We start from the raw sequence: 20,159 nt of genomic DNA, 5'->3' as shown, positions 1-20,159 counted from the left end.
GAGGCACAGAGCACATGCATAACTTGCCCAAGTTTTGACTCCACCCTCAACAAACATGCAGGATATGAAATCGCTGAGGCATCCACTGCCTTCTACTTCCCTTTGACATTTTAGTTCCCTTATTTACAAAAATATTTCGCCTCAAGGATCATCTTTCTACACTGCCTCAGCCCGGGAGCCTCAGAAGTGCCTACCAGGCCAGCTCTCCTGCAGCAGCTCCCTCCACAGAAGAATGAAGGTCTCTACGGCTGCCGTCTCCTGCGTCCTCGTCATCATCATCACCATCCCCCAAGGGTCCACAAGTGAACCTAACCCACGTGAGTGCAATGCCTTGACTTCCTTCCAACCTGGTCCTTGTGGGGAAACAAGCAGCCATAAGGCTGCGGGGAACACGAGGAGGAGGGGCTCGAGGAGGAGCGCTGGTGTTTTCTTAAACTGATTTCATCCCCACCCTCCCTAGGACCGGTCCCCCTCCCCACCATGGAGTGAGGCCAGCTTGCTTTTCTACTTCCTCAATTCATTTCTCTTTGCCATTAAGCAAAAAACTGGCCCACCTCATTTGGGGGACATTATCCCAAGGGAGACTGGGAAACAGTGTTTTGTCTATTTGTCTCCTGAGATGCGGGGCCCTGCCTGCTTCCAGGGTCAGCCCTACACAGGCAGCATTGCTAAGGTATGGCCTGAGGGGAAATGCAACAGTGTGTGTGGGGGGGCGGGGGGGGGGGGCAGGGGGGCACCTAAGCCACCTTTTTTCAGCTTATTTCTTAGGATGATCTGCCTTTACAAACCAAACTATTCCTCACCCTTCAATTTCACCTCGTGTCCTTTTTGGAAACTAAGGGGAAACACAGAAGGTTGTTGAAATAAAGTTAGTCTAACGTTAATGGGAATCTGGACAGTTTGATTTGCCTCTCTGAAAAGTCATTGGTCAGCTCAGAGGAATGCAGTGGGACTGGGTCTCTGGACCAGGTCACCCCTTATTCATTCTTCAGAGCGAGGACACTGCCTGGAATGGTGCTAGATAAGAGGACCACGCCTTTCTCTTTCCACCCCAGCATCCAGCTACCCTCGGTGACCCCTGAGGCCACTCGCATTACTGTCCAGGTTGGTCAGACATCATGCACGTCCCAATCACCCCACCCGTAACCATAGCAGGTGCTTGTTTGTACAGAGCCCGTGGTCTAAAACATCTTTCCTGTTATGTCTTCATTTAAGTTTGGTGTGGCTTTGCTGTCACCTCGTACCTCCTATATAGTCATAAAATTTCAGAATGAGAAAATAAGTGAAATATCACCTAATTCAGTGATTTAAAAAAAAAAATTTAGACCATGAAACCTTTCCTTCAAGCAAAAGCTTACACCGAGATCCAATATGTAAAGCAGAAAAAAAGGGTTGAATGGGGTCCTATACCGAAGACTCCCTCTCAAATGTATCAGTACCTCCAAAACAGTCCCTGAAGCTCCCAGAGCCCCAGAAAACTCAGTATAAAAAAACCCCAATCCACTCCAACAGACTTCTTGGCAGATGAGGAGACAGAAGGGAAGACAGGGGTGATGGGCACAAAGGCAGCAAACGCAAGGTGGGGTTAGAATCTGGGTATCCTGACTCCCCGGCCGTTGTCCTTGGGGCTTGGTGTGGGCCTCCTTCCCTCTTGGAGGGACTTGGAGGGGCTGGGTCTGCATTCCCAAATGGTATATGTCCCTATCCCTACTGGGAATTCTTCCAAGTATCCCTCCTATGTGGAGTGTCTCTGCAAGTGTGCCCACAGGGATCGCGTGTGTTCGCTGACAAGGTCAGGGCTTGGCTGCCCTTCAGTCCTGGAGCTGAGTCATCAGCCAGTCTTTCCAGGAGGGATGAAGAATGGGAAGCAGGGTTACTGCTGATGAAGGAAGAAGACAAGAGGACCCAGAGTCATAGAATGGAAAGAGAGATGAGAGGACTGAGTTCTTCCATGGCTCTCTCTCCAAATTCTGCAGGGCTAGCCCTCTCCCACCCCTCGGGTCGCAGAAGCAGCCGGCAGGAATTGTCCTGAACAAAGGGCCCAACCTCAGCTTCCCTCCTTGCTTTCTCCGCAGGAGGACCTCACCACACCACAAAGTGCTGCTTCACCTACGTTAACCACACAATCCCGCGTCAACGGATTACAGATTATTATGAGACCAGCAGCCAGTGCTCCAAGCCTGGAGTTGTGTAGGTGGCACCCACACACCACCCTGGGGAGATGGAGCCTGCAGGACCTGGGGCAAAAGTGGGCAGGGAGGATGCGGAATGGGGACTCCCCAGGGTGCCTCTTGGGTGTGTAGACTTAGGGAAAGGAAGCTGAGGAGCAACCTGGGGGCCTTCTGGCCTATCTGGGGCCTGCCGGGAGCCAGGAAGAAGCTGGCCCTACAGCTGGGGAGGCCTCAAGGGAAGGGAACAGAAGGCAGAAGGGTACTTCTTGGACGGGGACAGCAAGACTAGAAGAGTCTAGGGGCCCTGAGGGGCAGGTCTCAGAAAGGAGAATGGCCCTGGGCTGCCTCTAACAAAGGAAGGAGAACCAGTCTAGGTCAGGTGAGGGACTGTGAGGAAAGGAAAACAAGCTCTCGCTTGCCAGCGGCTGGACCCCTGGTTTGTATCCTTCTCCCTCTTTCTCCATAGCTTCATCACCAAAAAGGGCTACTCCATCTGTGCCAACCCCAGTGAAGCCTGGGTCCAAGACTACATCAAGGAGCTGCAGGAGCTCTGAGGGACCCAGACATACTGGACAAGAGCACAACTCAGAATCTTAAAGAGAAGAGGCCAAGCCACCCTCCCACCCCCCACAACTCTCAGCCCCAGCTACCTCTTGGAAGCTGCCCTGCCTTGAATTAAAGACCAGTCATGCCCCCCTGCCCTCATTCATTTCTACTGAATTTACCCATTGGCGGTAAACTGAGACACTGGTGAGCCCAACCCAGGGTGGCGCCCTCAGCATCAAGCCTCGCTCTGCAGAAGTTTGGCCAGAAGCTGGTGCAAAAAATGGGTCAGGCCTGCAATGTGGGTAGTGGGAAGCTGAGCAGAATATGATAAAGACACTCAGGGAAAAGGCCACCTTTGCACAATAAACAACTGCAATAATAACAGACACCAGTTTTTCAGGGCCTTCTATGTACATTATCTAATTTAAGCTTTACAAGTATAAAGCTTAAGAATGACTCATGGACCTATTTTATTCTTCCCCGTCCACTTACATATATTAGGTTGAACTATATGGTTTGACTCATTTTTGTATCCCCCACAAGGCCTGCTTCATATCAGGTGCTCAGGAAATGGGTGGATGGATGGATGGAATAAGACAGGAATGAAGAGGAGGCTTATGCTCCAAGAACAACACCCAGCTGCTCCCAAAGGCTCTCGGACCCATCTTCAGGGATCAATGAGGAGCTCTACATCCTTGGAGTAAGAGCATGCCCAGGGTAGGAGCAACGGCCACTCTCCCCCCCAGCCCTCCACAGACAAGGGCCAAGAGGGAGCCTGCATGCTAAAGGTACAAGCAGGTTTCCTCAGATCTCCTTGCCTCCATAAAAACAGAGGTCAAGGGAGTCTCCCACATACATACCCTCCTTATCCTCACGAAAAGCCAGTTTCTCTACCACTAACTGCCTTGGACCCACCAGGCCTAAGTTTTACCCTGTTTGTGAGCAGTCACGCCAAACAGCAAGCCCCATAAAGATCTTCACATTCCGTGTTCCGCCCCTGCCTCCCTCCACTCTCATCGCCTGAAACACGCCCCCGTCCCTCTAAAGCTCACAGTCCATCAACAGCAAAATCCGCTAGATCTTCCATCTCTTCTCTGAATGCTGCCTTCAACATGGAGCTGGTTCCTGGAATGGGCACCTGCAGAGAGAAGACGCTGAAGGCAGGGACAGGGGCAGCCTTAGCCAGAGCCACAGGGCCAAGCTGGGACTCGCCGAGCAAGACGCAGGTTGTCAGACTCATGTTGTTGTAGCGCCCTCTGCTGGCCATGATTGGCCATGGCGGCAAGCTGGACAAACCGATACTAAGGACGCCCAGGAGGGATCAACCAACTAGACCTAAAGCTGGTTTAGGGTCCAAGGTCCAAAGAGATTAATGAGAATACGGACAAATTAGCCAAACACCTCGGCAAAAAAACAGAAACCCAAGGCCCAGGCACATTGTCTTTCTTGTTGGAGTAGTAGTAGCATAGTTTGTAATGTGTCCTTAGACTGGGGGTCGGGGGGACATCATTTTCAGAGGCCACTAAACCCTACCCTTGCCTCAGTCTGTGCTCTCTAATCCTGCTTTATGTTCACCCTCCCAAAAACTGATCACCTGGGGAAACGGGCACTTCGACCCTCCTTCCTTCTTCCCCAACATATAGATAGTGGCAGGTTAACTGGTGAAATCACACAGATCTGGTTTTCAGTAATGCCGATCTGCCTCCTACCCATGTGACCCTGGACAATTTAACCTCTCGAAGCCTCAATGGGCTCATTTGTAAAACGGAAATAATCTCTACTTCAAAACTGTGAGGAATAAGTAAAACAGGATATGCAAGGTAGCTGGCACACGGCACACATTTGCCACCTCCTCCCTCTCTGTCCTTTCCTTCACATGAATTTGAATCTTACTGAATTCACCTTTGCCCCAGACCCCGCCCTCCATCTCCCTCCCTTCCACAAACACCGAGGGAGGCCCTGTTGTTTCTCCTCCTCCACTTGCTTTGAAGTGGTCAGAGTCCAGAGACCTGAGAGGTCAGAGACAGAACAACCAGCAGCAAGACGGAACATCCCTGCCCGGCTCTCCCCTGAAGCTGAACGGCCCCACCACGAGGATGAAGTTCTCTGTGGCTGCCCTCTTTCTCCTCACGCTTACCCTCATCCTCACCACCACTTCTGCTTTTCAGTCAAGTGAGTCCACCTGTCCCTATAGGGCAGCAATGAGAAAGGGGAACAGGAAAGCTGGCATCGAGGTGACACCAAGAGTGCTGTTGGGTGTCTGTCATCATCCCTGGGGCCCTCTCCCCCTCTGCATGTGGGACTGCTGTCCTCAAACTCTACCCTTTGGAAGTAGAGCTGGGCTGTGGTCCAGGTCCTTCAGGGGGTTGGGCAGTTCCAGGAAGCTGAGTCAAGGTTACGTCAGCAGTAACTTTGACGTAAGGTTACTTCAAGGTCACGTCAAGCCTTTAGGAGGAGAAGCCAAGGAAGTAAAAAAGAGACAATAATAAACGTATGCAGTGAAGAGGCAGACAAGGCTAGTAGATGAGAAAAGGCTGCTGTCTGGGAGAGCAGGACAAAGGGTATTGGGGAGGCAGGCTGAAGTGATGTTTGGGGCGACGCCCGGGAATAAGGAGTCTGAACCTAGACACCCCTTCCTCCCAGTGCCAGGCACAGATTGCTGAGACTGAGGAAGCAAACAGGAGTCCCAGTGGAGTCCCAGTGCCTAAGTGGCCGTTTAGGGCTTCATAGCCCCCATCTTCATCCCGCAGCCTAGGTCTAAGTAAAGTCTGTGCAAAAGAGGAAAGGGGTTAAAAGGTTTTGGAGCTACAGGATGCTTGGGAGCTATGGAGAGCAAGGTTTGCCCACCCCCTGCCCCTGCCCCTACCATCAATTATGAAGACCTGGTGACAGGGAAAGGACTGAGACACTCAGTCCCTCCACCTACCCACCTTCAGCTGCCCCAGTCCTTCTTTTCTCCCTAAGCCTACACTTGGCATGCTGTCTGGCCCAACTCTGCCTGTATAAATATTCGGGGGAGCAAGGGTTGTGCATACCATGTAATGTGCCTACACACTCTCGGGCTACCCCTGGTCTTTGTAAACATTGCTTTGAGAACCAAGGCCATGAATGGCACTTTGTGCAGAAGTGCACATGGGGAGGCGGTGGCGGGGGGAGAGGGCAGGGCAACAATACCCTTTGGGAAGTTCAAGCAGGCCTGTGCAATGCAATGGGTTCAGGCTTCCTGGAAGAGAAAATGGCTCACCCAAAGCATGGATCAGCCAAATGGTGCTCTAGAGATATTCCAAGCTCTGCCACTAGCTGTGATCAATCCCTGCTGACAGATGGTTTTGCCATCAGCAGAGTGGGATGCAGTGGACGGGAGGTGGAGGTAGGCAGCCATGGGCTCCCTCTCTGCCTCCTTGGCTCAGCTTTCAATGTGATTCCCTCAGAAATTCCTGAGTCAGTGAACGTTCCATCCACCTGCTGCCTGAAGTATCGTGAGAGAGTATTACCAAGGAAACTGGTGGTGGGCCACAGAAAGGCCCTCAACTGTTACCTGCCAGCCATCATGTAAGCACTTCCCTCCAGGTATTTCTGTGGAGAAGGAAGGGGAATCTTGGACCAGAATGGGATGCACACGACCAAGAAGTCTCCGTGCTGGACGCAGGAGAGTAGTTAGTGATTAAAGGCTTCAGCTTTGAATCTCACAGGACAGGCCTGGGTTTAATTCCTGATTTTGCTACTTATAGCTCTGTTGCCCCATAAATGGTGGGCATAATGAAACGCAAGCCTGAGGGTCTAGGCTGAGTGGGGAAGAGGCCAAAAGAAGGGTGGATGAGGTCGAGAGGCCGGAGAGGGTACCCTCTGAAGAGACCAAGATGGAGGAGGCCTAGGTAAGCCCCAGGTGAGCTAGAAGTGGGGGGTGTGGACTGCACCCCCATTCTCCTCCATGGCCCATGACACTCTAACTCTGCCTCCACAGCCTCGTCACCAAAAAGAATCGAGAGATCTGCGTCGATCCCGAAAAGAAATGGGTCCAAGATTTCCTCGAAGATCCCAGCCTACCTTTGCTACCCCCCAGGAACGTGGCCCAGTTTAAATCTATTAGATCATAGAAAGGCCAAACCCAGCTCCTCAACTCCCCACGACGATTGGGCCTCAGGAGAAGCCCAGGTTCAGGAAAGAAAAGTGTAACCCTACGAAAACGCAGGCAGCCTTGTGAATGAGTGACGGTCACATTCAGAGAAACAAGCCAGTGATCCAAAAACTAAAAGTTATTTCATGTTTTCAATCTCTGGAGGAAATGCCCGTTAAGGGAGGTGACCAGACCTACATTCTTAGTACACAGAAAAACATCTTTCATACCCTTCTCCTTGCTCTGCTTTCAATTCCTCCCCTCACACCAGTCCACCAGCCATCTACATAACTAGGTCCAGCCATCTCTGATCTCTGATTCATTAAGAGCCCCACAGAACTCCTGGCTTGTCCTGTCCATCTTTATCCTTTTTCTAGATCGTTTTCTTCTATTATTCTTTTCTCTTAAAACATAACTTTTTCTTAGCAGACCAGGGTGGGAAAGTTCATATGCTAATGATTTTTGTCCCTTTTGCCTGAGGCTTTGCTAGATCCCCACCTCCACCCCCTCCAAGATTTGGTCTCCCCAACCCCCACCTCACCCCCAACCTAAGTGGCATTGAACATCCCCAAAGAGTTCAAACACAAAAGAAGAGGTGAGCGCTCTAGTTGCTATACTAAACTTTTCAGGGCAGGGAAAGGACATTGGACTAGGTTGGGGGTAAAAATCTTGGTCCAAAACTCAACCATTGAATAAAGAAAATTTCCTTTATGCCAACTTGATTCCTAACTTCCTGCCTCCTTCCTGCTAAGGGGGAAGAAACTTAATCTCAGTTTTTACAGGGGCTTCTTCTCAACATTCACCTGAGAATTTTGTCAAAGTTGGGGGCTGGAGAGTTTACATGGCACCAAGGCTAGACATACATACTCAATCTCCCCTTCTCATTACCCCTCAGCCTCCAGCTCAACAGCAGGAAGCTGACTCAGAACAAAATTCAACATTCCCCCAAAATGCTGTGGTGAAGGCAAAGCAAAAATCAGGCAATTAAAGTTATATAATTAAGAGAAACAAATAAATTTGGAGACGTGATCATTCCGAAAACCACCCAAGCCGTTCAATGACTTGGATTCAGACTGAAGCTAAAGTACCCTGATGGCCACCTGACCATAGCTGGCCAATCAGAGTCTTTCTCAGAGATGGCATTTAGACCAGAGAAACTGGTTGCTGGTTGTTGTTGGAGCAGTTTCCCAAGGAAAGAAGTCTACAAACTCTTGCACTAAAGTCCCTGGAGCTGCCCCGTTTCCTGTCCCCACTTGAGGTTTGGAGGTTTAGCTAGTCTTTCAGTTCCAGGAGATGACCCAGCATTCTTCCCATTATTCTATTTTTTATTTTTTATAATTCCCGAAAGGCCACGGTGGCATTTAGCATTTTTAAGTGTACAATTCAGTGGCATTAAGTACTTTCACACTGTTGGGTGACCATCACCACTATCCATCTCCAGAACTTTTTCATCATCCCAAACTAAAACTCTATACCCATTAAATAATATTCCTATTCCTCCCTTCCCCAGCCCGTAGTAACTGCTATTCCATTTTCTATCTCTTTGGATATGACTACTCTAGGTACCTAATATAAGTGGAATCATACAGCATTTGTCCTTTTGTGACTGCCTTATTTCACTTAGCGTAATGTCTTTAAGGTTTACCCATGTTGTATCATGAGTCAAAACTCCCTTACAGCTGAATAACATTCCATTGTACCACATTTTGTTTTTCTATTAATCTATCCATGAACATCTGGGTATCCCCCTTTTGTTTACGTGAGCCAGAGTTAGCAGATCTTGGTTTCTGTCACTTATGCCAAAAGCACTTTCACTTGTCCCATGCCTCATCAATCACCCCCTTGTCTAGGCAGTAAGGGCCTGAGACTCTGACCAGAAACCAGAGAGATCACAATGGAACAACATCTTTAAAGTCCTGAAAGAAAATGTCACCACAAGTAAAATAAGGGATGCCTGATCAATCTATGCTGGAATCAGAAGTACAGGAATGGGACTTGATCTCCAAGAGATGAAATTTGGATCAGAGAAACACAGGAAATCAGGAAAGGCTTGGCAGGAAGGCTATGATTTGGGGTCTCTCATGTGGTTGCAATCAGATTCATTCATTCATGTTCTCTATCATCTATCTGTCATGCAAGGCGGCCTGCGGGGTCTCAGCTCCCGCTCCCCACATAAGAATGCAGGATATGGCTAAACCAAAAAGGAACACCCACAGAGCCATAGGTAGGGGAGTCATACCACTATAGTCTCATTGGAGGCTGGATCCACATGATCCGCAAACGGCCGTCCACTTCTCTGCCTGCCAATCAACCAACTGCCCAACCAATGCAGCCGCGGCAGTTATATCAGTGGCTAATTGGCTAACTGGTTACAGTTGATGGCCAACTAGCCACAGCTGACTGCCATCTACAACCCGAGCCAGCACCTTTCCACGTGAGGCTGAGAGCCTGGAAACTGCTCTCTGGGACTCTGTCCCCACCCTATCTATCTACCTATCTATCCATCCATCCACATGGTCTCTCCAGCATGGCAGCCTCAGGGTAGCTACACTTCAAAGGCTCCCAGAGAAAGTATCTTGAAAAGAGCAGCAAGAAGCTGCACAACGTTTTCTAATCTAACCTCTATTCATTCCACAAGCTATCTGTTGAGACAGTCATAAAGATCTCCCCAGTCCAAAGACAGGGCATACTGTCCACCTCTTAATGGGAGAAACATTAAAGAACTTGAGACACGCTTTTAAGCCACCACATGTGTGGGTGGGGACAGAGCCCCAGAGAGCAGTTTCCAGGCTCTCAGCCTCATGTGGAAAGGTGCTGGCTCGGGTAGTAGATGGCCGTCAGCTGTGGCTAGTCGGCCATCAGCTGTAACCATTGAGCCATTGGCCACTGATATAACTGCCGCAGCTATGTTGGGGAGTCGAGTCGAGCAGAGTTGTCCATAGGTTGGCAGAAAAGCGGACAGCAGGTCGCACGTCGTGTGAACCCAGCCTCCAGTGAGACTATAGTGGTATGACTCCCCTACCTGTGGCTCCGTGGGTGTTCCTTTTTGGCCTCACCACGTCCTGCGTTCTTATGTGGGGACCGGGAGCAGAGACCCCGCAGGCCGCCCCGTGTGACAACTTCTGTAGAAGAAGAAGAATAATACCTTTCTCAGGAGAGTTGGTGTGAAGCTTCAATAAGATAAAGTACACCTGGCACACGACATGTTATCATAACCCCAGCTCTACATGATGTCAGGCAATGTGACTAACCTCACTGTGTCCTACTGTCCTTGCCTATAAAATGGAACCAGTAATTGTACCAGAACCATACAGCTGCTGTGGGAATTAAATGAGACAATGCATTTAAAGCACTTAGCTTAGTGCCTGCCACCGAGGAAATTAAAGCTCAATAAATATCAGTGATGGTTTTGACTAACAATTATTTGAGTTATTGTTATTATCAAGAGTTTTCAATGACTTCACCAAAGAGGAGGAGGGGACTGATAGGAATTACAAACGAGTGGACAGCTGATGGTTCTCTGCCAATTCTCAGGCAGATAAGTATGAGGAAGGCCAGAGACCGAGTCCTCCCCACCACACCCTACATCCCCTGCCCTACGAGATGAGACAGGCACTGGGACCAGGCCCTGCCTCAGGCCAAAGGTAGAGCATTGTTGGGCTACCAAAGGATGCTGCCTAGGGATTGACAGGGCTGAGTCTTTGTTCAGTCAAACAGCGAGCCCCGGGGGCCAGCTGAGCACAGCCCCACAGAATTTCTGGGCAGGCGATACCCAGACAGACAGACCAACAATACCAGGCACACTTGCCTGGGCAGGGAAGGGGGTAGACAGAGGGAGACACTCAGAGTCTGGGGTCCAAGCTCCTGGAAAGCAGTGTCAAGAGCAAGACCAGTTCTTGGTCTTTAAGAAAGTTTTGGGGACCACTCAGTGAGTAGGATCTTATAACTGAAATGAGAACAGAAGCCCAGTCCTGCAAAATGGTACCCACCCTTGGTAGATGGATGGAGAGACACTGGGGAAAGACTCAGGCTTGGAATTCAGGGCAAGACAGGATCTCGGTCCTCCCAGAACACTGGAGAACAAGTAACAGGAACTCAAAACCAAAGTCAAAGTAGGAGCCATGTCCTTTTAACTGGAACCCATGACAAGAAGAAGGAAGACACAGGGCATAGTAATCATTGCTATTTATTGAGCCCCTTTTATGTGCCAAATGTGACACCATGTACCTGGGAGTGAGCCGTGTGACTTGGGGCCCAGGGACCAGTGATAGGGCCCCGCATCCAGGATCTAACTTTAAAAAGGCCTCTTAGCCCCTAGGTAACCTCAAGTCAGCCTTGACTTGTTCAGCACAGAGCAACTGCGCCTACAGGTGGAAATCAGCAAGTCTAGCTGAGTGGGGCAGGGCAGGGTGTGTCTCATTGCCCCTCATACCATATTACGTATTTGGCTGTGACTTTGAATCTCCACAGGGGCTATGTCTATAATGAAAACATAAACAAAATCTGTCATGGTGTCATCTCCAAATTACATTTGCTGATCATTCAGGTGTTGAGAAATGTAATAACCTTCACCATCAAGATGGGTAGAATTTAAACTCCAGTTGCACCAATAGCACATTATCTGTTATCTGACAAAAAGATCTTCAATTTGGATACAAGCAGTGATGAAATTCTGCCAATTCCCCTATCTGGAGCTGCTATAGTTTCGACACATAATAAAAAATTAAAATGCAGCCAGCCCCTGCTCCCCAGTGAAGTCCATTAAATCACAATAAGTCTGCCCACAGAATTCCCATTGATCCAGTTTCTGGCCCAGGGCTGACCTCATCTGAAGGTGATATAGTTAGATGAAAACGCCAATTACCCTACCAGCTGGCACCAAAGTTGTTCTTCAAAAAGGAATTGCTTTTGTTTAGGAAAATACCTTGAAAAGTCAATTAAAGAGTGAATGGAACATGGGAATTTAAGACATGGGTTGGAAGGGAGAAAAGAAACAAAAGCAAAAAGCTAAACTATTCGGCATACAAACTGGACAGGAAGTTGAGAGAAAGGAAAGCAGAGAAAAGAGGAGAGATGGCTGGAGAACAAGAGAAAAAAATCAGGAAACATGGAAGGAGATTGATCAGCAGAAAGAAACTCCAAGTGACAGGGAAACCAGAAGATATCTAATACAAGGTCTGACAATTAAGTTCTTGAACTCATCCTAGAAAAAGTGCTACGTACCTCATTGTTGCGTATCACTACAGTCACCTTCGAAGTACTCCCCTTGGGAAGCTATGCACCGACACCAGCACCTAGTCCATCCTTCAAAGCAATTTTGGAACTCTTTTTCTGGAATGGCCATCAGAGCTGCCGTCGTATTACCCTTGATGTCCTGAATGTCATCAAAACGTCTTCCTTTCAATATCTCCTTTATCTTCGGGTAAAGAAAGGAGTCATTGGGGGCCAGATCAGGTGAATAGAGAGGGTGTTCCAATAGTTATTTGTTTACTGGCTAAAAACTCCCTCATAGACAGTGCCCTGTGAGCTGGTGCATTGTCGTGATGCAAGAGCCATGAATTGTTGGCAAAAAGTTCAGGTCATCTAACGTTTTCATGCAGCCTTTTCAGCGCTTCCAAATAGTAAACTTGGTTAACTGTTTGTCCAGTTGGTACAAATTCATAATGAACAATCCCTCTGATATCCAAAAAAGTTAGCGAGTGTTGCAATTGATACGGGCCAACAAGTAGCCCCCCACTGAAAAACCTTTAAGTTTTCTTTCCTATAGGGATTTTAAGTTTCCCTTTCCTAAGTTTCCTTTCCCTCAGTTTCTTAGCTCCCTGGTTCCTGATGTTAATCACCTTTCAAATCAGCTTTTTAATCTTAAACAGAAGATCGTTTCTAGCCTGAATCATAGGACGTCCCCTGCCCCCTGCTCTAGGCCATTCCAGGCCCAGCTCCTGGGTGAACACCGCCACCTAAATGACTGGATTAACCAGAGGAAAAGACCACAGGCTCTAAGAAACTAAACAGAATTTCGATCACACAGCCACCTTGCGTGGATGGCTTTGGGTCTTGCTTCTTGGGCCCACATTTTGACTCTGTTTAACCAAAATCTATTTTTCCTCATTCAGGGGCCAGATGATACCCCAGCGAGATTACCAGTCCCAACCAAAGAAGTCAACACGGTCTTCCAGGCAGGTCTTGAGACCCCTTCCTCTCATCTGAGATCAGATAGGGCGACAGTTCCATGAATCCCCCAATAGGTAGGGACAGCTCTACACCTCTGCCCAGCAGGAAGCAGATACAGAAGAAAAGACCTCCTGTCCCTCAACTTCCCCTAGAGATTTTATGGGGATCGCGTCTCTCAAGCGGAAAACCAGGCAGGCAGTTAGAGACAGGTATCAGGTCTCTGCATTCCCGCACGTCCATCACCCACAGAATGCGACTGCCCAAAAGACCTCCCCTCTCCACCCCAAACTTCCCCTCTCACTATAATTATCTACCCCATGAGGAAACAAACGGGTACAAAATACCCGGCTGGATTAAATTGCTCACTCACACCTGCTCAGTGAAGGCCACAGCGACCTTCATTTCACCTGGGCCTCATTATACCATCATTATAATATCATGCATATGCCCGGAAGTTCATTAATATTATAACAGACTGAATTCTGGGAAGGAACATGCACAGTTTAAAAAGATGAGGTAATAGCCTCTTGTCAATCACAGGTGTCAATCAAGTGGTCCCAAGCCCAGAAAGGAACAGCCCATTCTAGAGAAAAAAAGGATAAAACCTCCAAGTCCTCCCCAGTCCGAGCTCTTTGAGCCTCCAGAGTCTTGCCTTTGCTCAGGCCCACACCAAACCCTTCGGAGTGTACTTTTGCTTTTCATAATGAGCCCTTGAGCCACCCTCTACTGCTTCGGCCCGCTTCAACCTCTTCGAAGTGTACTCTTTCTTCTAATAAACTGCTCTTTCACCACTTTATTTCTGTATCTCATTCAATTTTTTGCTCAAGACACCAAGAATGTGGACACCACGCCGAGGAAGGCCCACTCCCCGGTAATACAAGTTCACCAACTTAATTGTCATTCCTCGTATTTCATTCTAGGTTATTTGCATTGCTGCAGTATAAACCAGCCCACATCTCCCCAAATTTTTCAGGGTAGTCTGATATGTCCTTACACTCTTGTTGGCAGTGTTATGGGAAATAAGGAGTCAGGAGAGGGCGCCCTACCCACATTCGCCCGTCACAGCGAACATGCACAGCTTTGTTCTGACCACAGCATGGTCCTGATGGCATCGTCTGTCTCCAGGGCCACTCCCTCACCTAACTGTAGAGACTGGACCAAGAAGTGGATACACAACCCATAAAGCCCCAACCAAGGGCCCGACCAAGTACCTCTCTAAGGGTGGTAATGAACACTTAGAGCAAAAAGCTTGCTCTTTACTGGGGTTAGCTGAGCTACAATGATGAAAGATTCGACCAACCTACAGCTTTGTCCCTTTCTCCCACTTCTGAATAAAGGAAGCTTGTTTTTAGGAGAAAATTGAGCAACATACTCAAGGAGCAGAGATTTAAAGTGGAGTACAAGAAACCTCTGATGACGTTGTTTGAGCCTCTGGATCAAGCCAGACTTGAAGCAAGCCTGGAACTTGTTACACTTTCCAGTCACATGAGTCATTACGTTTTCTTTTTGATTAAGCTAATTTAAATTAGATTTCTGCCTCTTTCAACCAAAAATTAGAAAGCCCTTCCTCCGATGCCCAGGTGGAGGTAGGAGGATCCTCATGAGAGAAGGAGGCCAGAACCACAGGCCTGACCAGCAGCAAAGTGAATGGTGGCCTTGGCACCGCCAAGAGGACGGAGATGCAGCTGTACTTGGAGCTGACAAGAGTAGATATGGAACAACAAAACCACTTTTCCACTGTGGTTTTCATATGACTCTGATCTGACCACAGAATGCCTTAACCCAATCCTGAAGTGGAACAACAGAGGGACCTCTAGCCGCCTCCCTCCTGGGCTTGGAGAGCAGCCAATCCTCTTGGCCACAGGACTGGCAGGGTGCCCACAGGCTTCCTTTCTCGCCTTATTTCTTGTCTTCCGGCATGACAGAGGCCCTGGCAGCTGGCGGAAGGAGGGGCCTGATGAGGCAGCTTTTCCTCTCCAGTCAAGCTCTAGAATCCTACAAGCATCGGTGGGCAAATCACTCAGCTTCTGGCCCCTGGGGTGGGGGGAGACAGGGCACTGCTCTGAGGCTGCAGCAGGCTTGTCCCATACATGGCGATCGGCTCCCTAAAGAACGCTGCGGTGGCTTCCTTCCCTTTTCTGTTTCATTCCTCGCTGTCCCTACTGGAACTTCCAGGGATCGCCTGCCAATAAACTACTTGTACTCAAATCTTTATCTCGTGATCTGCTGCTCGGGGATCCCAATCTAGGAAAGGTGTGAGACAGAGAAAGAAAAGTCCAGGATGACTCCCGGGTCGTTGGCCGAACCCGTCGAGCTCCATCATTTCAATGTAAGCAGCTGCACGTGCTGATGCTGGCCGTGTGCCAAGCAAGCGCTCTACTGGCCCGGGACATAGAGGATGCCAATTAATTATCCCAGCCACATTATGTCAGGCATACTATCACCCTCATGTGACCAACAAGGAAACAGGCTCAAAACACATTCAGCCATTTATTTGCTCAAGGTTAGACAGCTAGTAAGTGGTGGAGCCGGTTTTCAGGAGCAGGAGGTGAGGGAGGTAGAAAGTCCACACTGCTTTGCCTTGGCTGCCCAAAATGTGGGGTCATGACAATCCCTATGGCCAGCCCCTCACTCCCACCTGGAATGTTCCCATTTCCTCACAGTAGAGATTCGTAATTGTACTATCATTCACCTTTTCACTGATGGAAAAAGTGGAGAAAGAGAGAGATTTGAAAAAAAGAGAAACCAAAAACAAAGAGAGAATAATCAAAATAATAACAGCTATTTCGTACTGAGTACTTACAATGTGCCAGGACTGTTAAAGTCCTTATCATCTCAATCTTCCCAACAAGCCTTGAGGTAAGTATCATCTAACATTATGTCCCATGTAACAGAAAGGGGTCGGGGGAGAGGAAGACATGTTCTACAGAACAGTGAGCAGAAAATCGAGCCTGATACCCCATCAGCCTGGGTCCAGCCCCACCTCACTGTGAGTCAGCTTCAGCCCCTGTGTTTTCCATTTCGTTTTCCCTTCCCTTCCTTTCCTTTCTCTTCCCCTCTCTTCCTTTTTTCTTTAATAAAACAGTTCCCCATCCTACTTTCTGAGAATCTCCAGCCTGGTCTCATTAAAGAGTTGAAGCCATCAAAGGACAGCTGCGTGACAAAAAAGGGAGGGTTCCCAGCTGTCAGGCTTCCCTCCTGTTTTCAGAAGCACTGACAAAGCTTTGAAGAGAGAAATGCTGGTGGTCTGAGTGTCTGCAGCACTTAGGCTAGTGTGACTGCAATATAAGCGGGTGGTTTTGTGGCTGGAGGTTTGTATGTATAAGTAACGATGTGGGTGGTTCTTCAGCATTAATCACATGGCAGTGTCAAAAACGTACAAGTTACAACTTAGATATACAAAAAAAAAGTTCTCTTTATTTTCAGTAACTGGTCTCATACTGCAATATCCATTCCCACCAATGGTGGAAGAAACACTGGGAAACAATCTCCTCTGAAATAAAGCAGTAGTGCCTCGGGTAAATATTCACGGCCAATGTGAAGTTTAGACTCCCTGTCAGGGCTGTTTCTTACCTCCCAAAATGGCTTCAGGATGCAGACAGCACTTAAGCAGCCTTGTGGTCCAGGCTAGGGTGAGAGGGCTCCCCTCCCGCTGGCTTCAGGTCATGTCATGTTCAGGTGTGGCTCATCTCACCTAGCCTCTGAACTGCCACCGTGCCACAGCTGGGGAAGTTTGTGGTGTGTTCTCTGGGTGTGGCCAGGGCCCCTGGTCCCCCACTTGCTGCCTCCACCCAACCCACTTCTCACTGACCTGAGTCTCACTACGTCCTCCATCTTTTTTTTTTTCTATTAGTTTCAGGTGTGCAAAACAAAGTACTAGTTAGACCTTCCATCCTTTTTAAGCAACCCACTTGGCAGCCACTGGTATGGGGTCACCTGAAGCCTCACCAGAATTTCCCAAAACTCACTCCTTCCCCTATCTCAGCTACTACAAGCAGTCACGAGTCTCACCCCCATCCACACCCCCATGGAGAACTGAAGCCTCGTGTTGTATCCTGGCACCTCTCCCTCCAGTTCCCAGCTTCCGCTGAATTCTCTATTTCTGCACATGCTGCTTCACCCCATGTGGTCAGGGCCCTCAGTCCTTCATTGCCCAAAACAACACTGATATAAGCTAGGGGTGTCAATCGATGTTTACTGGAAATTGGGCATAAGATAGGTTCTGAATGAAGTACAAAATAATTCAGGCAAGAATTTGAAATTGGATATTAGCCATAAAAATCCCTGCCTTAAAAATCCACTGGCCGGGTTAGCTCAGTTCGTTAGAATGCGGTGCTCTTAACAACAAGGTTGCCGGTTTGATCCCCGCATGAGCCACTGTGAGCTGCGCCCTCCACAACTCACTTGGAGCTGATGGATCCTGGAAAAGCACATTTAAAATAAATTTAAAAAACAAAAAACAAAAAACACTGGCCGGTCCTCGCCTGAAGAAATTAATCTCTCCCTGACCTGATTTTCTTCCCAAGACCTGGGACATCTCCTCTCTTCTCCCTTACAACCCCAGGCCAACTCTTACACTGATCACGAACAACTCCCAATCCTATTTCTTCCTTATGCAGAACAATGTAGCCCTCTCTAGACAATATAGGTAGGAATGGGATGAAGTACGGTGTCTCCCTTTTATAATCAAACATGACCATTAAGCATTTTTCCCTAAGCCAAAGAGTGATTCCTTCCCTAAGAAGATTTTTTCCCCTCATTTTAAAGCAACCAGCTCAACTTTAGCCAGCTCTACTAAAACAACATTTTTATGTCTCATACATTTCTTTGAATCCTCACAGTGAACAGTAGGTAGTATTTTTATCCCCATTTGACAGACAAGGAAACCGAGGCTCAGCAAAAATAAATAACATAGCAACTGAGCAAATCAACAGCCCAGCAAAAACTCAAACCCAGGTCTGCCTTACTGGAAACACCCATGCTCTCCACCACTGCCCATCCTGGGAGAAGGAGCTACGTATCTGCAGTGGGAGGCAAATGTGTTTGTGGAACAATTGCCATGTAGAAGGAAAGACCGGTGTGCTACAGGGTCATCTGTGCAGCCAGGATGTAAGACTCCCTGATGATGGGGGAGGCTGCTCCCAAGGTTCCCACTGGTCCAAAGCCCCATCCTCACTGAGGAGCCTCCAGAACCCCTGCTCCCTCCTGAGCCAGCCTCTTCCCTGAGCGCCCACTGGGAATACCAGCACCAAGACCCCTCCTGCAAACAGTCACCTTGGGGCAAACCACACTGCCTCCAGATCTCACAGCTGTAGAGGCAGCTGCACATGTGAGGCTCTGTCAGACCATCTAATGAACATGCACCCCTGAAAGGCAGGCACTGTGCCTTTCTCACCTTTACTGGGCAAGGGGCCAAGCCAGGCTGGGAGGTGTCAGGGGCACCATCAGTGTGTGCTGAATGTTCCAGCCACTACTGTTTCTTCCCTCCTTCATGATAAAGGACCCCAGCGGGTGGCACTGACGTCAGTGACAGCATGCCCCACTGCAACCATCCACTGAGCACCTGCTACGTACCAGGCATTGTCCAGTGACCTCACCTCGCCTGCCCACTCGTCTGAGTTCAGTCGTAGTCAGCCCATTTTAGAGATGAGGAAACTGTCTCGCAAGATCATGGCCGTTTCTTAAGCTTTCACTGCTTAAGCAACAGAAGCGGGAATTTGAACCAGAGCTTGTGCAACTCCAAAGCCTGTGCTGTTTCCACTACGCACAACACCCTCTGTCGGAGGAGATAATGATCCGCCCCTCCTGCCTGGGGGACCAACTGTCACTCTTCTTCTTTGGGGAGAAGGCATGTAAGGCTGTGTGTTTAGTGTCGAAGTGTGATCCCAGAGGCCCACTCCCCTGATGGAATGATGGGTGGGGGAGGGGGCTAACGCAAGAATGAGTCACTGGGTCAGTCACTCCGCCTCAGAGAACCCCGCTGAGAGAACCTGGATCTTTCCCTGGACTGTGGGATAAAAGAGGCTCTAAGACTGGGACCAAAACTCCATGGGAATTTTCCCAGACACGGGGGTACATCCTGCCAGATGCCTTTTTATAAACAGACCAGACTCACGCACAGGATACAAAATTCTAAAGACACAAAATGGCATACAATGAAAAGGAGGTTTCCTTCCTACCCCGGGCCCCAGGGCTCCATCCCATCACCCTTTCTGATGGGAAGGGAAGGGAACTGTTACCAGTTTCTTATGAGCCTCCAAAAGACACTCTATGTATTTACAAGAATAGATGAGTCTACTTTTTTTTTTCACACACATGTAGCATCCTTCATAAGCCATTCCGTCCCTTGCCCCTCTTTTTGTATCTTAGAGATCATTCCAGATCTGCATGTAGAAAGCTGCCTCACTCTTTTTAGTAGCTGCATTATATGGAAGAGCCAGACTTAATTAGTCCTTTACTGATGGACAATTAGGCTGTTTCCAATCTTCATTATTACAAATTAACTGAGAAAGGCCTCAGAAATAATACTGTCAAAACTGCATTTCCTAGATGTGGAAACTGAGGCCCCCAGAGGGCAAGAGGTTTGCCAAAACCTCACAACCAGGTTTGAAGCTGAACTGGGACTAGAACTCAGGTCTCCTAATTTCCAGTCCCTTCTCCTTTTCACTGCCCAAAACTGCTTCTGTAAAGAATGGCTAAGGCACAGAATTCCCAAATCCCATTTTGAGGAAATTCTCCAGGGGGTTTGAAGTTCTCCAAGGGGACTTCCTCATGTAGGGTGAAAGTCCTCAACAATGCAGGTGCCTCTGGGAGGTTCTAAGGTCCCTATTGTTATAGCCTGAGTGCTCTGCTGGCCTAAGGGCTGGGGGAGACAGCACAGAGGAGATGCAAGAAGTTGGGGACTCCCATTCTTGAGAATGGGTGCAATGGGCAAGAAACCAAGGTGCTTCCCAGACCTAGCTCAAAAAAAGGGACAGAATCCAGACCACAACCACAAGAATCCTGTAAGATTCTGAAATTATGTCACTTCCTTTGTAGGGTCTATGTTGAAACTCTTTGAAAGGGTCTATGTTCGCCTGCAGGGACAGCCACAGAGGAGCAGGTGGGACTCTGTCTCACTCCATGGCCAGGCTCAGCGACAGGGAAATCCAATG

The 20,159-nt window shown here is 48.7% G+C and overlaps 2 protein-coding genes across 2 annotated transcripts; both read left to right on the top strand.

The window, feature by feature from the left end:
* The first annotated feature begins 112 nt into the window (after nucleotides 1-112).
* On the top strand, nucleotides 113-3,103 carry LOC117014039 (C-C motif chemokine 14-like). The gene is made up of 3 exons (XM_033091763.1): nucleotides 113-317; nucleotides 2,076-2,190; nucleotides 2,638-3,103. The coding sequence occupies exons 1-3, from the start codon at nucleotides 233-235 to the stop codon at nucleotides 2,723-2,725; spliced, it is 288 nt and encodes a 95-aa protein (XP_032947654.1). The 5' UTR covers nucleotides 113-232; the 3' UTR covers nucleotides 2,726-3,103.
* Nucleotides 3,104-3,323: 220 nt separating this feature from the next.
* On the top strand, nucleotides 3,324-7,368 carry CCL16 (C-C motif chemokine ligand 16). Its single transcript, XM_033091762.1, has 3 exons — nucleotides 3,324-4,889; nucleotides 6,149-6,269; nucleotides 6,682-7,368. The coding sequence occupies exons 1-3, from the start codon at nucleotides 4,814-4,816 to the stop codon at nucleotides 6,812-6,814; spliced, it is 330 nt and encodes a 109-aa protein (XP_032947653.1). The 5' UTR covers nucleotides 3,324-4,813; the 3' UTR covers nucleotides 6,815-7,368.
* Nucleotides 7,369-20,159: the final 12,791 nt, after the last annotated feature.

This window comes from Rhinolophus ferrumequinum, chromosome 21, assembly GCF_004115265.2.
Source record: "Rhinolophus ferrumequinum isolate MPI-CBG mRhiFer1 chromosome 21, mRhiFer1_v1.p, whole genome shotgun sequence".
NCBI lineage: Eukaryota > Metazoa > Chordata > Mammalia > Chiroptera > Rhinolophidae > Rhinolophus > Rhinolophus ferrumequinum.
This window is presented reverse-complemented; position numbering and strand designations above follow the sequence as displayed.